The 13,294-nt window shown below is 41.7% G+C and overlaps 1 protein-coding gene across 4 annotated transcripts in view; it reads left to right on the top strand.

The window, feature by feature from the left end:
- INVS (inversin) overlaps positions 1 to 13,294 on the top strand; it is a 142,851-nt gene that overhangs the window by 110,977 nt on the left and 18,580 nt on the right. For all 4 annotated transcript variants that reach the window (XM_030829840.2, XM_030829836.2, XM_060300689.1 and 1 more), the window contains one exon: positions 1,019 to 1,305. In XM_030829840.2, the coding sequence (XP_030685700.1) occupies positions 1,019 to 1,305 (287 nt within the window). The remainder of the gene's footprint in view (positions 1 to 1,018; positions 1,306 to 13,294) is intronic.

Here is a 13,294-nt window from a genome sequence, read left to right as displayed (position 1 = left end):
TATCTGCCTGGCAAACTCCTACACATCTTTGAGAATCAACAGTTGGGACCTTCTTCCAGGTTCCTCCACAAAATTAATCACTACTTCCTCTGTGCAAGCACGTTATTATAACATTTCTTCCGTCATATGTTAAGCCTTTGTTGTCCTAGCTGTTCCGCTCTGGGTAGAAGTTTCTTCAAGGGAGGGCCGAACTCTGTGGTCCTCATCACTGTATCATCAGTGCCCGGCACAGGAGAGGCGCAGAAACAAATCCTGTCCTTAACTCAGCCACTTCGTCCTTAAGCACCTGACCCTTTTCTGGACCTGCGCTACCTCGGCCCATCTGCCTCACCCGGCCACTCATTTCTAGTCTTGGCCTCCCCTGTCTATTCTGTTGCTACCCAAAGGTTCCAGCTTAGCCACCAGCTACTTGTGTATGACTTCTTGAAAATCACCTGTTATTGTAACAGGTGATTCTGGACCTCATCTGCAAGTTGAGTGGGTTTGACCCATAAGCTCTAAGAGCTCTCGATGGCAGTGTTACGAGATTATAACACACCTCACAGGTGTGTTATAATCAGTTGTGAGGTGCTTTGTAATTTTTTCATGTAATCGTTAAGGTTTACCAGTGGTCTTTTTAACAAATAGAGAAGATTAAGCGTTATCCCTCTGACTATCATTCTCAGTTGCATTCTGATGTGCTTTCTGGAATAGGAGAAAAGGGGTGTAGTTCCAGGGATCACACATACTTGGGGCACACACACCTTGGGATCCTCTTATGTCTCACCAAAAAGTTCCATATCATATGTGTCTCAACTGGGCACAGGTTGATCTATAAGAGTCTTTCTGCCTCCATCATCCTTTGAGCTATAAGACCTGGATAAAAGACAGGAAATTGTGAAATTGTGAAAATTCTGAATTTCCAAATCCCCCCTGTGTTGTGGTAGCTCCTTTTAAAGTTCAAATCTCACTCAGGAACACTTGAACAGGTAACGAACGCTCTTAATTTTTTCCTCTTCCCCTTTGGCTTTGCTCCCAGGAAGCGAGAAGAAGAAAATAGGCGAAGAGAGGCAGAACAGCAGAAGGGAAGGCTGAGCCCAGATTCCTGCAGACCCCAAGCTCCTCCCTGTCTGCCCAGCACCCAGGCTGAGCCCCGAAGGCAGAGCTGGGCGCCCAGCAAACAGCCTCCCTGCAGCAACAAGGCGCAGGGCCCTGAGCGGAAAGCCTGCAGACGGTCTCCAGGCAGAGGGTCTCCAAGCAGAGCCCCCCAGAAGGAGCAGCATCTCTCCCCAGACTTGCAGAGAACAGATCCCAGAAAACCAAATGGTAGGTGTATTGCCTTGTTATTCAGTGCTAACCTATGGACTGTGGGCTCTTTTGATTCATTTTGATTCATTTTGATTCATTTTGATTCCATTCATAAATGGAATCTTTTGATTCCATTTACATTTAAGGTAATTATGTCAGCACTTAAGTCGGCCATTTTATTATTTATTTGCTCTTTATTTCCTCTGTTTCTCTTTTCTTCCCTTCATTAACCAGACTCTCATGATGTGACAGCCCTGTTGTATTTCCTCAAGTTCTTTCTTAGCTTGGGACCTTTGCATATAACAATCCTTTTATCTGTATGGACAAAACGTACCTTTTATTTTTCAGCTCTCAGAGTGAATGCTCCTTCCTCTGTACAGCCATGCCTTCCCACTAAACAAGGCTTTGTTTTCCTGCTATATGCTCCCATAGCTTTCCTGTACTTCCCTATTATAAGGATCAACACCTTTCACTGTTATTACTGGCTTACTTGTCTGTTTTTTCCACTAGAATAAGATCTGTAAAATCAGGGTTGCTACAGTTATCTACTGCTGTGTAACAAACTACAGTAAAACTAAGCGGCTTACAATAACAGTTTATTATTTCTTATGATTTTGTGGGTTGGTTGGGCAGTTCCTCTGCAGGCTTCTCCTGCTCTCACTCACGTGGCTACATTCAGTTCAAGGTCAGTGAATTGGATGGTCTAAGATGGACTGACTTGAATATCTGGCAGTTGACGCTGGCTATCAGCTGGGATTCCTCGACTCTGTTTTACCTGGCCTTTCATCCTCCCACAGGCTAAACTGGCTTTCTTACACAGTGGTCTCAGGACATTATTCTAAGAAAGCACAGGAAAAAGCTATAGGACCTCTTGAGGAATAGGCTCTAGAATGTGCACGCTACATTCTGTTGATCAAAGCCAAGTTATATGACCATCCCAGACTAAATAATATGGAGAAATAGGTTCCATCTTTATGCGTACTAGGATGGGAGTCATTTGGGGCTATTAAACAATCTATCACAGTTCCTTCTGGTCACAGATTATTCACATTTCTCCCACATGCAAAATATTCTCACCCTTATCTTAGGACCCCAAAATCTCATGCCAATTATCACATCAAGTTTTAAGTCTGGGATCTTGAGACCAATGTCGTGTCCAGATGTTGAAGTTCCCCAGGTGTGAATCTTTCTGATTCAGAGACCAATGGACAAAACGCACATCAACCACACACTCATCCAGCAAGCAGTGGTGAGACAGGCACAGAATAAACCACAGGAGACATTCCTGTTCCAAAAGGAGAGAAATAGGAGGTACCTAGCAGTCACTAGTCCATAGCAATCCTGAAAGCCAGCTGGTTATACATTAGCGGGGCCCCTACTCCGAGGTATGAAATGTGCCTTGATTAGGGTCTGGTTTTACTCCTATGTGTGTTTTCTATTCCATTGTTCCCCTTGGCTCTGGGCTCGGCCACCTGGGTTCTTGGCTCTACTCTCTGAGAAGTCTTCCTTTTCCTTGAGACATAGCCCATGTTTGCAGCTGAGTAGACTTCTTAGCCTGTTTCCTGCATATAGGAAACGGGGGCCCCGGAGGCTCCTTTTCATTTGGGACCGCCTCAGTAGTTCAAGCTGGTGGCACTCTCAGTGATACAATTACCTCCAACACTTCATGGGTCTTCTATGAATCTGACTGGGTTCACTCCATGTTCCACAACCACATCCATAATTATCTTTCACATAGGCCTCTCTCTGCTTCGGGTGGCGTAGGCTGCTGTGGAACAATGCCCTTGAGATCCTTACAAGTTCTTTTGTCTAGCTGAGAGGCCTGCAATGTACCATCTTTAATATTTTTGAGGTCTTAATAAAGGGTTGCACAGCCATACTCTTGATTTGATCTTCATCTCTAGGTCATATCTTACTACATGAGACTCTTTTGTTGGCAAGAAAAAATGAAAATTTAAAACCGTTTTCTAACCCAGCACACTCTGTGCTCTTTATATTTACTCTCAATTCTGCCTGCAAGCTGAGTAGTTCTTTGTTTCTTTCTCCCCATACCTTAATCATATGCAGCTAAAAAAAGCCAGTTGATATTTTCTTCAACATTCCACCTAGAAAGCTCCTAAGCCATATCTACAAGTTCATTAGGTATATTTTCTATCTTCCAAGTTACTGCAGATGACAGTTTTGCCAATTATCCTGCCACTGACTTACACAGTTCACTTTTCTCCAGACTCCAATAGCAACTTCTTCTCTGCTCCTCCAGACTTCACTAATAGTTTCTTCATTGCCTTTCTATCTTCTGCTCACCAGCCAGTTCCAAAGTCAATGCTCTGGTTTTTTGTTAGGCCAGCGTGTCTCTTTTTTAGGTATCAGTTTCTGTGTTATCTCTAGCGGTGTAACACACCACCCCCAAAACTAAGTGGCTTAAAACAATGGTTTATTATTTTTCACAGTTCTATGGGTTGGTTAGGCAGCTCCTCTACTGGATCAGCTGGGCTTATTCCTGTGGTTGCTAGAAGTTTGGCCAGACTAAAAAGTCCAAATGGCTTCCTTCACATGTCTTGTAATTGGTGCTGGCTGTTGGCCAAGGTGTCTCAGTTCTCTTCTGTATGACCTTTCATCGTCCAGCAAATTAGACCATCTTCCTTGCATGTTTTTCTCAGGGCAGTGCTCTGAGGGAGAGAAGGTGGAAGCTACAGGTCCTCTTGAGGCCTGGGCTCCAGAACTGTCACACCACTTATACCAGATTCTGTTGCTCAGAGTAATTCGCAAGGCCAGCCCAGCTCAAGAGAGTGGAGACGTAGACATACTGCAAAATCACATTTGAAAGGTGATCAAATGTGGATCCTAGGGTAGGAAGAATCTTTGACCTTTAAACAGTCTCTCAGAAGGAGCAATGTGTCTCTTACTTCTTTATCCCAGCAGGGTGTCTGGCACATAAGAGATATGATAAACGTTTGTTGAATGTATACTAGCTAAGTGCTTGAGATTTGGAGATTGTTAAACATGACACAAAAAGTATTCATTGGGTAAACACATTTTCTGGAACAGAGTCCCATTTTTATGGCAAAGCTTTGCTTCTACCTAGTTCACCAAATCAACTTACGCATGCATTTATTCAACAGATGTGTTTTTGAGCCCATACTATGTGCCAGCCATACTGAATTATAAATAAGACTAAGGACCATACCATCAGCATTTTCTTTCAGCAGTGAGCACAGTATTGGTTACATAGGTAAATATTTCTTGACCTGACTCGTCACTTAGAAAGCACCTGTTGAAAGTTTGATTGGTTTTGGGTTTACTCTGTACCCCAAGAATTATACTTAATTCCTGCAACTTCAAATAGACAATGGCTTTCCCCCAATCCAGTGCTCTACAGAGCAGAGAGAAGGGGGAGCACAGTTATTTCAGGCTACTTACAACTACACAGGGTAATCGTGGCTTGTATTCACCTTACTATAAAATATCTTGAGACAGTTATGCTGCAAAGCTAGTCACATCTACTGTGGACCTGGTCACATTCAGGTAGTTATCTCATATCCTGAGAAGTCCATGAAGATTGTTTTTTTCATAACCAATCCTTTTGTCCTTAATTTACTGATACTACTGATAGTTAGACTTCCTCTCCTCACTATTGGTTTAAAGGTGAACTAGTGCATGGTTGTATAATGATTTTCAAGCCATGTAGGGCTCATGAAATGAATTCAGTGGATTGAACTAGGATAATTTTCACGAAACAGACTTCAATAGAACCTATCAAAGTTCATTGCACATTATAAAGGTAATAAGTTCAGTTGCAGTTATATGTCTTTGTACATAGGGGTGTATGTGTGTATGTGTGTGTGTTTGTATACATGCAGATGAGTATACTGGGCCACAATTTAAGATTTATTTCTTGGTATGGGTTATTGTCAAAAAGTTTTGAAAATTAGTGTTCTAGAACAGTTGAGAGGCAGGAGAGCTCCTCATTCATTTGAGGGCAGGACGTGGTGTCCTGAATAAGAGACCTCTGGGAAAAGCCAGATTCAGATATGCAAACAGGCTCAGAGAAGCCCAGCATCCAGACTTTGGGGAGAGTTGGAAGAAGGGAGGCCCGTGAGCCTGATTCAGGTGTAAGGAGAGGCAGCTCCAGTTTCACGGGCAGCCTTTGCCCTTGCTGACCTGCCCAAGAGGCCAGAGTACAGAGGAAAATAGGGAGATACTTCTAAGAATCAAGACTGGACATCGACCAGGGCTTCTCCAGTACAGTGTTCCCAGGAAACCCAACATAATTGGGCAAAGGACATCCCAAGCCACATTATGTTTGGCCACATAAAGAAGGGTCACAGCTGCCTCAGCTGATCAGTGATCAGGCAGTATAGCCTTTGCAGCATGGGCATCCTAGCAGGAAGCCAGAGAGGGGAAACGTTGACCACTTCTTCTTCTCCATTATCCTATTTCATAAATTAGAGCCTGAGCGTTGTTAGAGAGCATCTAGTTCAGCCTCCTCAAAACAAGTCAGCACCCTGAGGCCCTGAGAGAAGGGCTTGCCTAAGGTCTCTTAACAGGTGATTGCTTTCTTCTTCCTTATTCTTCCCTTTTTGTTGTTTACAATGTGTATAGAGCATAATGGCTAAGTGTGTAAGCTTTAGACCCTACCACTTACTAGCTATACAATCTTAAGCAGGTTACATAGCCTCTCCAAGCCTCCTTTTCTTTATTTGTAAAAAAACAAAAAAACAAAAAAGAGAGAGAGAGAGATAATAATGCCTGTCTTAGAAAATTGTGACCATTAATGAGATAACCCATGTAAAGATTTAAACACAGTGCCTAAAGTACTCTATAAGTATGAGCTGTTACTATAATTAACCTCATTACTATTTCAAAGGGGGGAAGGAAAGAGAGGAAGGAGACACTATTTAGAAAGACCACTGTGACTGGGTGGAGGATGGATTTGGAGGGCCACATAGGGCCTATACTAAGGCACAGTAGCAGCAGGGTGATGAGAAGCGGATGGACTTGAGAGGTAGAATTGCAATGACTTGGCAGCAGAGTGCTTGTGGGAGGTGGTGGAATAAAGCTGTCTTTGAGTCAGTGTGGTTCTCAGGAGAGTCTAGTGGAGGAGAAACTCACTATTTTAAAGGCCATCCCTGATGCTTTCTTATTCTCACCATATGGGCTGCCAGGGCTAGTGGGTATGATTGGTGGGAGTATCAGGGGGCCCTTACATTTGGCACATGTGCAGTGTCTAAGGCAGCAAACTCTATTACCGTCTAGATACCAGAGACTCCTTGACGTCTTTTCCTTACTCCAATTATGTATATTCAGCTATTTACTATGTCCTCATTTAGGTGTCCCAAAGGCATCTCAAACTCAACCTGTCCAAGACAGAACTGATCATGATTTCATGTAAAACTACTCCTCATATTGGTTAATATCCAATACTTGTCCATCTGTATGTCCATCCCAGGAGTAAAAATCTGATCATTATCTTCTTTTCCTTTACCACTCAAAATCCAATCTGTCACCGGGTCTTTTCACCTTTACTTCCTAAATAGCTTTCAAATCATTCTTTGTATCTCATCCACCACCACCACATAGTCTACCTAACATTTGCTTACCTTCATCTCTAACTTGGACTGTTGCAGTAGCTTCCTAACTGGTCTTACTTATCTACTCTGACTCCCCTAATCCATTTTCCTCTCTGTGAGCATATTGGTCCCTTCAATATGAAATCTCATTATATTCCTCCCCTACCCAAGGCCCTGGAATCAACCACTTCTCCAAGGAACCTGGTTCCTTTTGTTGGAGATGGTATTAGAATCCAAGATCTGAGTGCTAGGTGTGTATACTACTCTGGGACTGTCATTGCTCCTAAACCCTTTCAGCAGAGAGAACTGAGAAATATTTATATCTATTTGTGCACCTATCAGTGTATATGTGTATTACACACACACACACACACACACACACACACACACACACTGATTTCAAACTGTTACCTCCAATTCCATCCAACACCACAGGGTTTATTCTAGCTTTTATCTTTTATTTGAAATTTTTTTCTCCAACAGTGAAAGACCTGGCTCCCATTATCTATGATATATATGCTTATTTGTTCAATCCTAGTATACACGTAAAGTAGATTCAGAATTGCCAACCCATACCCCTTTGAGAAGTAAATTTACTAAATAGAGCATAGTATTTACATACATTTCTTTTTGTCCTTAGTCTTACAGTACTCAGCCAAAATATGATTTTATAAAGTTACTTGGGTGAGTTCCCTTCTTCTCCACCTTTTTAGTGTGGTTACCTGATCTGATCTTGTAATAGTGTTAGGTTTATTTGTTATTGTTTTTATTCCATTTTGGGTTCTTTCCCACATCCTAGCTGATTCTAATTACTGTTCATTTTTTTTTTTTGGTAGTTGGGTACCTTTTATTTAAACAGAAAATGACATTTTCTCATAATTATAAAATTACTTAATGTACATTACCAAAAAATTAAAATCAGAGAAAAGAACAAAGAAGAAAAAATTAAAATCCTCCTTAATCTTAAACTATACAAACCCTTCTACTATAACTTTTTTTTAATTCAGAAAATTGTGGGCATCCTGTTTTGAGATGTTCTTACGTAATTTCTTTGTTTTCAACAAAAATGTTACTAGCTGCTTAGCCTTATATCAAATTATGAATACAGCATGCTTTGTTTAATCATGACTGTGTTGGACATATAAACTAAACAGTCTTTCATATAAGTTTTTGTATATACCTCTAATTTTTATGGCTCTTTAAACATGCTGCCAGGGACTTCCCCGGTGGCTCAGTTGTTAAGAATCTGCCTGCCAATGCAGGGGACACGGGTTCAAGCCCTGGTCCAGGAAGATCCCACATGCCGTGGAGCAACTAAGCCCATGCGCCGTGACTACTGAGCCTGCACTCTACAGCCTGCGAGCCACAACTACTGAGCCCACGTGCCACAACTACTGAAGCCCGCGCGCCTAAAGCCCGTGCTCCACAACAAGAGAAGCCACCGCAATGAGAAACCCGCGCACCGCAATGAAGAGTAGCCCCTGGTCGCCGCAACTAGAGAAAGCCCATGCACAGCAACGAAGATGCAAAGCAGCCAAATAAATAAATAGATAGATAGAAAATTTAGAAAATAAATAAAAGATAAATAGAAAATAAATAAAAGAAAATTTAAAAACAAAAACCCAAAAAAAAACATGCTGCCAGACTTCTTGGAATCCAGGAAGGTTTCAGACGTTTGTTTCACCCTTGCAAAAGCAAAAACCAAAAAACTCTCTCCAAACACTTAGGCAAATAATGGTTTTACTAAATCCTAGTTAGTAAGATGGAATTTTGTCATATTTTTATTGGCTTTGTGTATCTATTTTCTGGATTATTCACTGATGTCTGCTGTCAATTTTTTTTTTTTTTTTTTTGCTGTATGCGGGCCTCTCACTGTTGTGGCCTCTCACGTTGCAGAGCACAGGCTCCGGACGCACAGGCTCAGCGGCCATGGCTCATGGGCCCAGCCGCTCCACGGCACGTGGGATCTTCCCGGACTGGGGCACAAACCCTTCTCCCCTGCATCGGCAGGCGGACTCTCAACCACTGCGCCATGAGGGAAGCCCTCCACTGTCAATTTTTAAATTGGTTTTTCATTTTCTTAGTATTTCTAAAAGGTCTTTATGTAATAAGGATAGTAACCTTTCTCTGTCATATATAATGAACTTTTTTTGTTTACCTTTTAATTCTGTTTCATTTTTTTCTTCTGAGATTTTTTTCTTTGTGGTTTTATGCCAAGAAAAGCTTTTTCCCACTTTAAGATCTAATAAATACATATATTTTCTAATTTTTACTATCTATATTTCGTTATATAGTGAGGTTGGAATTGAATGATTTCTTTTTAGAGAATAAGCAGTTGTTCTAGCCATAAACATGGAATAATCCTGAGCTGCAGTGCTGGCAGTAGGCTTGTGAATAATGACTTCTGAAGGAGTATAGCATCACTCTCTGGGGTCATACCCAGGGCCTGTGAGCACCTCATCTCCTGGGTCCACAAATTCAAAATGCTATCTTTATTGTTTATTTTCATATATGGGAATATTTTTAGCATTCTATTCTTTCTCACTGATCTATCTCTACTAATACCTAAATCACGTTATCTTTATCATTACTAGCTATTAGTATCTAAGGATATCTAGCCGTCTCTTTATTATTTTTCTTTTTTCTCTTCTTTTTAATAAAGTTTGCTTTTTAGAGCAGTTTTAAGTTCACAGCAAAACTGAGCAGAAAGTACAGAGAGTTCCCACATACTCCTACTCCCACACATGTACATACTCCCTAACATCAACACCCAGCTTAGCACGTTTGCTACAATTGATGACCTACACTGACACATCATTATCACCCAAGTCCAATTTACATCAGGATTCACACCTGGTGTTCTACATTCTGTGGGTTTTCACAAATGTATAATGACTTGTATCCTGCATTGTGTCATACAGAATAGTTTCACTGCCCGTATTAGGGGTCTCCAGAGAAACAGAACCAGTTAGATAGATAGATAGATAGACAGACAGACAGACAGACATATCGGGAGATTTGGTATAGAAATTTGCTCACTTGATTATGGAGGCTGAGAAGCCCCGCAGTCTGCCATCTGTAAGCTGGAGACCCAGGAAAGTTGGTGGTGTGATTCAGTGAGTCCAAAGGCTTAAGCACAGGAGAGCAGATGCTATGAGTCTGCGTCCAAAGGTTTAGAAATTGAGGGGCTAATGGTACAAATCCTGGTCCAAGTCTAAAAGCCTGATAAACAGGAACACCTGTGTCCAAGGGCAGGCGAAAATGGATGTCCCAGCTCAAGCAAAGAGCACAAAATCACACTTCCTCCACGGTTTTGTTCTATTTAGGCCCTGAACAGACTGGACAGTGCCCACCTGCCTTAGCGAGGGTGATCTTCTTTACTCAGACTACCAACTCAAATGCTAATCTCTTCTGGAGACACCCTCACAGACACACCCAGAAATAATGTTTTATCAGCTATATGGGCATCCCTTATGCTAGTCAAGTTGACACATAAAATTAACCATCACACTGCCCTAAAACTCCACTGTGCTCTGCCTATGCGTCACTCTTGTCCCCAAACCCCTGGTAACCACTGAGCCATTTAGGATCTCCATAGTTTTGCCTTTTTCCAGAAGGTGATATAGTTGGAATTATATAGTATATGGCCTTTTCAGAGTGGCCTCCTTCACTTAATAATATGTACTAGTAATATTCATGCAAGTAAAGTAATATTTCACTTAATATTCTGCATGGCTTGGTAGCTTATTTCTTTTTGGTACACATTTCACTTTTAGCTCATTTTCTTTTAGTTTATTTCTTTTTATTGCTGAATAATATTCCATTGTCTGGGGACTTCTCTGGTGGTCCAGTGGTTAAGACTCTGTGCTTCCACTGCAGGGGGCTGGGGTTCGATCCTTGGTGGGGGAACTAAGATCCCACATGCCATACGATGCAGCCAAAAAAAATAAAATTCCATTGTCTGGATGTACCACAGTTTATCTGTTCACCTACTGAAGGACATCTTGGTTGCTCCGATTTTGGACAATTATGAATAAAGCTACTATAAACATCCATATGCAGGATGTTGGGTGGACATAAGGTTTTAATTCGTTTGGGGAAATACCAAAGAGCAAGATTGCTGGACTGTATGGTAAGAACATGCTCAGTTTCATAAGACACTGCCAAACAGTCTTCCAAAGTGGCTGCACCATTCTGCGTTCCACCAGCAATGAATGAGAGTTCCTGTTGCTTGTCACCCACATCAGCATTTGGTGTTGTCAGTGTTTTTGATTTTCACCATTCTAGTAGATGTGTAGTGGTATCTTGTTTTAATTAATTGGTTTTTAATTTTGTTTTGTTTTGGTGTGTGTGAAACATTATAATGGTTATAAGAGTCAGAGCTACACAGAAAGGTTTACTCAGAGAAGTGTTGCTCCCTCCTCATCCTACTACTCAGTTTCCATTTCCCTCTTCTTTCTTTCCCTTTCCCACTCCATCCCCATAAGGATCCAATCTCTTCAGTTGCTACATTATCCTTTCTATATTTCTTTTGTACAAATGAGAAGATACAAATACATTCTTTCTTTTTTTTAAACCATACCAGTTTCTTTTGTTTGTTTGATTTTTTTTTTTTTTTTAATTTGGTTGAGTCAGGTCTTAGTTGCAGCAGGCGGGCTCCTTAGTTGTGGCATGTGGGCTTCTTAGTTGTGGCATGCATGTGGGATCTAGTTCCTGGACCAGGGATGGAACCCAGGCCCCCTGCATTGGGAGCGCAGAGCCTTAACCACTGCGCAACCAGGGAAGTCCCAGGTACAAGTATATTTTCTTATATCCTCTTGTTTCTTACATGAAGAGTAGTATAGTTTATATACTCTTTTGCACTTAAGAATAGTTATTTTAAAGTCTGTTTCTGAAAACACAATGTGTGTCTGTTTCATTGTCTATTCTCTCTCCCTCCCTCCCTCTCTCAATTTTGTCTTGTCTCATCTCCCTGTATATTTTTCACTAAGGACTGGATCACTGAATATAAAAAATTAGAGAAATAACTAGAAGCCTAGCATGATATTAATTCCTCCAGGGAGGATTTACATTGGCTTCTCTCAGGCATTCAGGAGCAAGAACAATCCAAGTTCACCTTAATCCAGTTTCCAAAACTGAGATGGTATAGAGCTGGGCTTCAGTCCCTGCAACGTCAATCCATGGCCAGTGGACCCTTTTTCCTAAGACATAGCCTTCCAGAGTCCCAGTCCAAAACAACGCTTCTTGGCAGGATCTGGACTCCAAGTTTTGTCCTCCAAACCTCAAGGAGCCTCATTTCCCTAGGGATGTGTGGCCCCAAATGCCCTGCTCATCTCCTGGTTGCCTGATTCGCTTGGATCTTGGCCCCATATTTTTTTCTGCCTTGTTAGCTCTTTGATGCCTTCAAACAGGTAGTTTGTAATATTTTGTTTAACTTTTCTATTGTCCTTTGGGGTGAGTATGCTTCAATTCTGCCATTATGAAAGCAGAAGTTCCTTCACTGTTTTTCACATTGAGACTAAAATTTTTATTTTATATGTTGTATTTAGTTATTTTAAATATATATATATATTCTTTTCTCAAATTCTAAATTTCTTTTATGTGTTTAATGAGTGCATGTGTGTGAGTGTGCATACACACTGTCCTATTAGCTAAGATTTTTGTTGATCTAATCTTCCTATTTTCTCTATTAACTGTTCCTCATGGTAGATTGTTTCCTTGTGTATTTTGTAATTTGGGATTGTGAAGTTATTTTCAGGAGGTCCCCTCTGTGCAGCCTGAGTTGAGGTCATGCTATCCTAAAGCAATACTGTGTTTGCTTCTAAGAGGCACCCTGCGATACCGCCATCCTGAGACTAGTGTTTTTTGGGGTTTTTTTTTTTGCGGTACGTGGGCCTCTCACCGTTGTGGCCTCTCCCATTGCAGAGCACAGGCTCCGGATGCGCAGGCTCAGCGGCCATGGCTCATGGGCCCAGCTGCTCCGCGGTATGTGGGATCCTCCCGGACCAGGGCACAAACCCGCGTCCCCTGCATCGGCAGGCAGACTCTCAACCACTGCGCCACCAGGGAAGCCCCTGAGACTAGTTTTTATATTAATTTTTCCTATGGGTTGAGATTAAATGAATACCAAACCCATGTGAGGCACAGCACTTTGGTTTCAAATTCTCATGCATGACTCTTTACCCCATCCTGAACCTAAGCTGAGACAAATTTCCTTGTCATCTTCCAGTGCTGGGAAGATACTTTATCTGGACCATCATTTCCCAAGGGTCTACCACCTCAAGAGTCCTGGCTTCATGCAGGGTCCTGTTTCCAGTTAACTTTCTGCCTGCAAGGCTCATTTTCTGTTCTTATCTGGATGTTAAAACAACCAGTTATTTAATAAGACCAGCCGTTGCCCCACTTCACCGCTACCACTTGCCCGACAATCGCTGGAT

The sequence above is a fragment of the Globicephala melas genome, chromosome 6 (genome assembly GCF_963455315.2).
Source record: "Globicephala melas chromosome 6, mGloMel1.2, whole genome shotgun sequence".
Classification (NCBI taxonomy): Eukaryota; Metazoa; Chordata; class Mammalia; order Artiodactyla; family Delphinidae; genus Globicephala; species Globicephala melas.
This window is presented reverse-complemented; position numbering and strand designations above follow the sequence as displayed.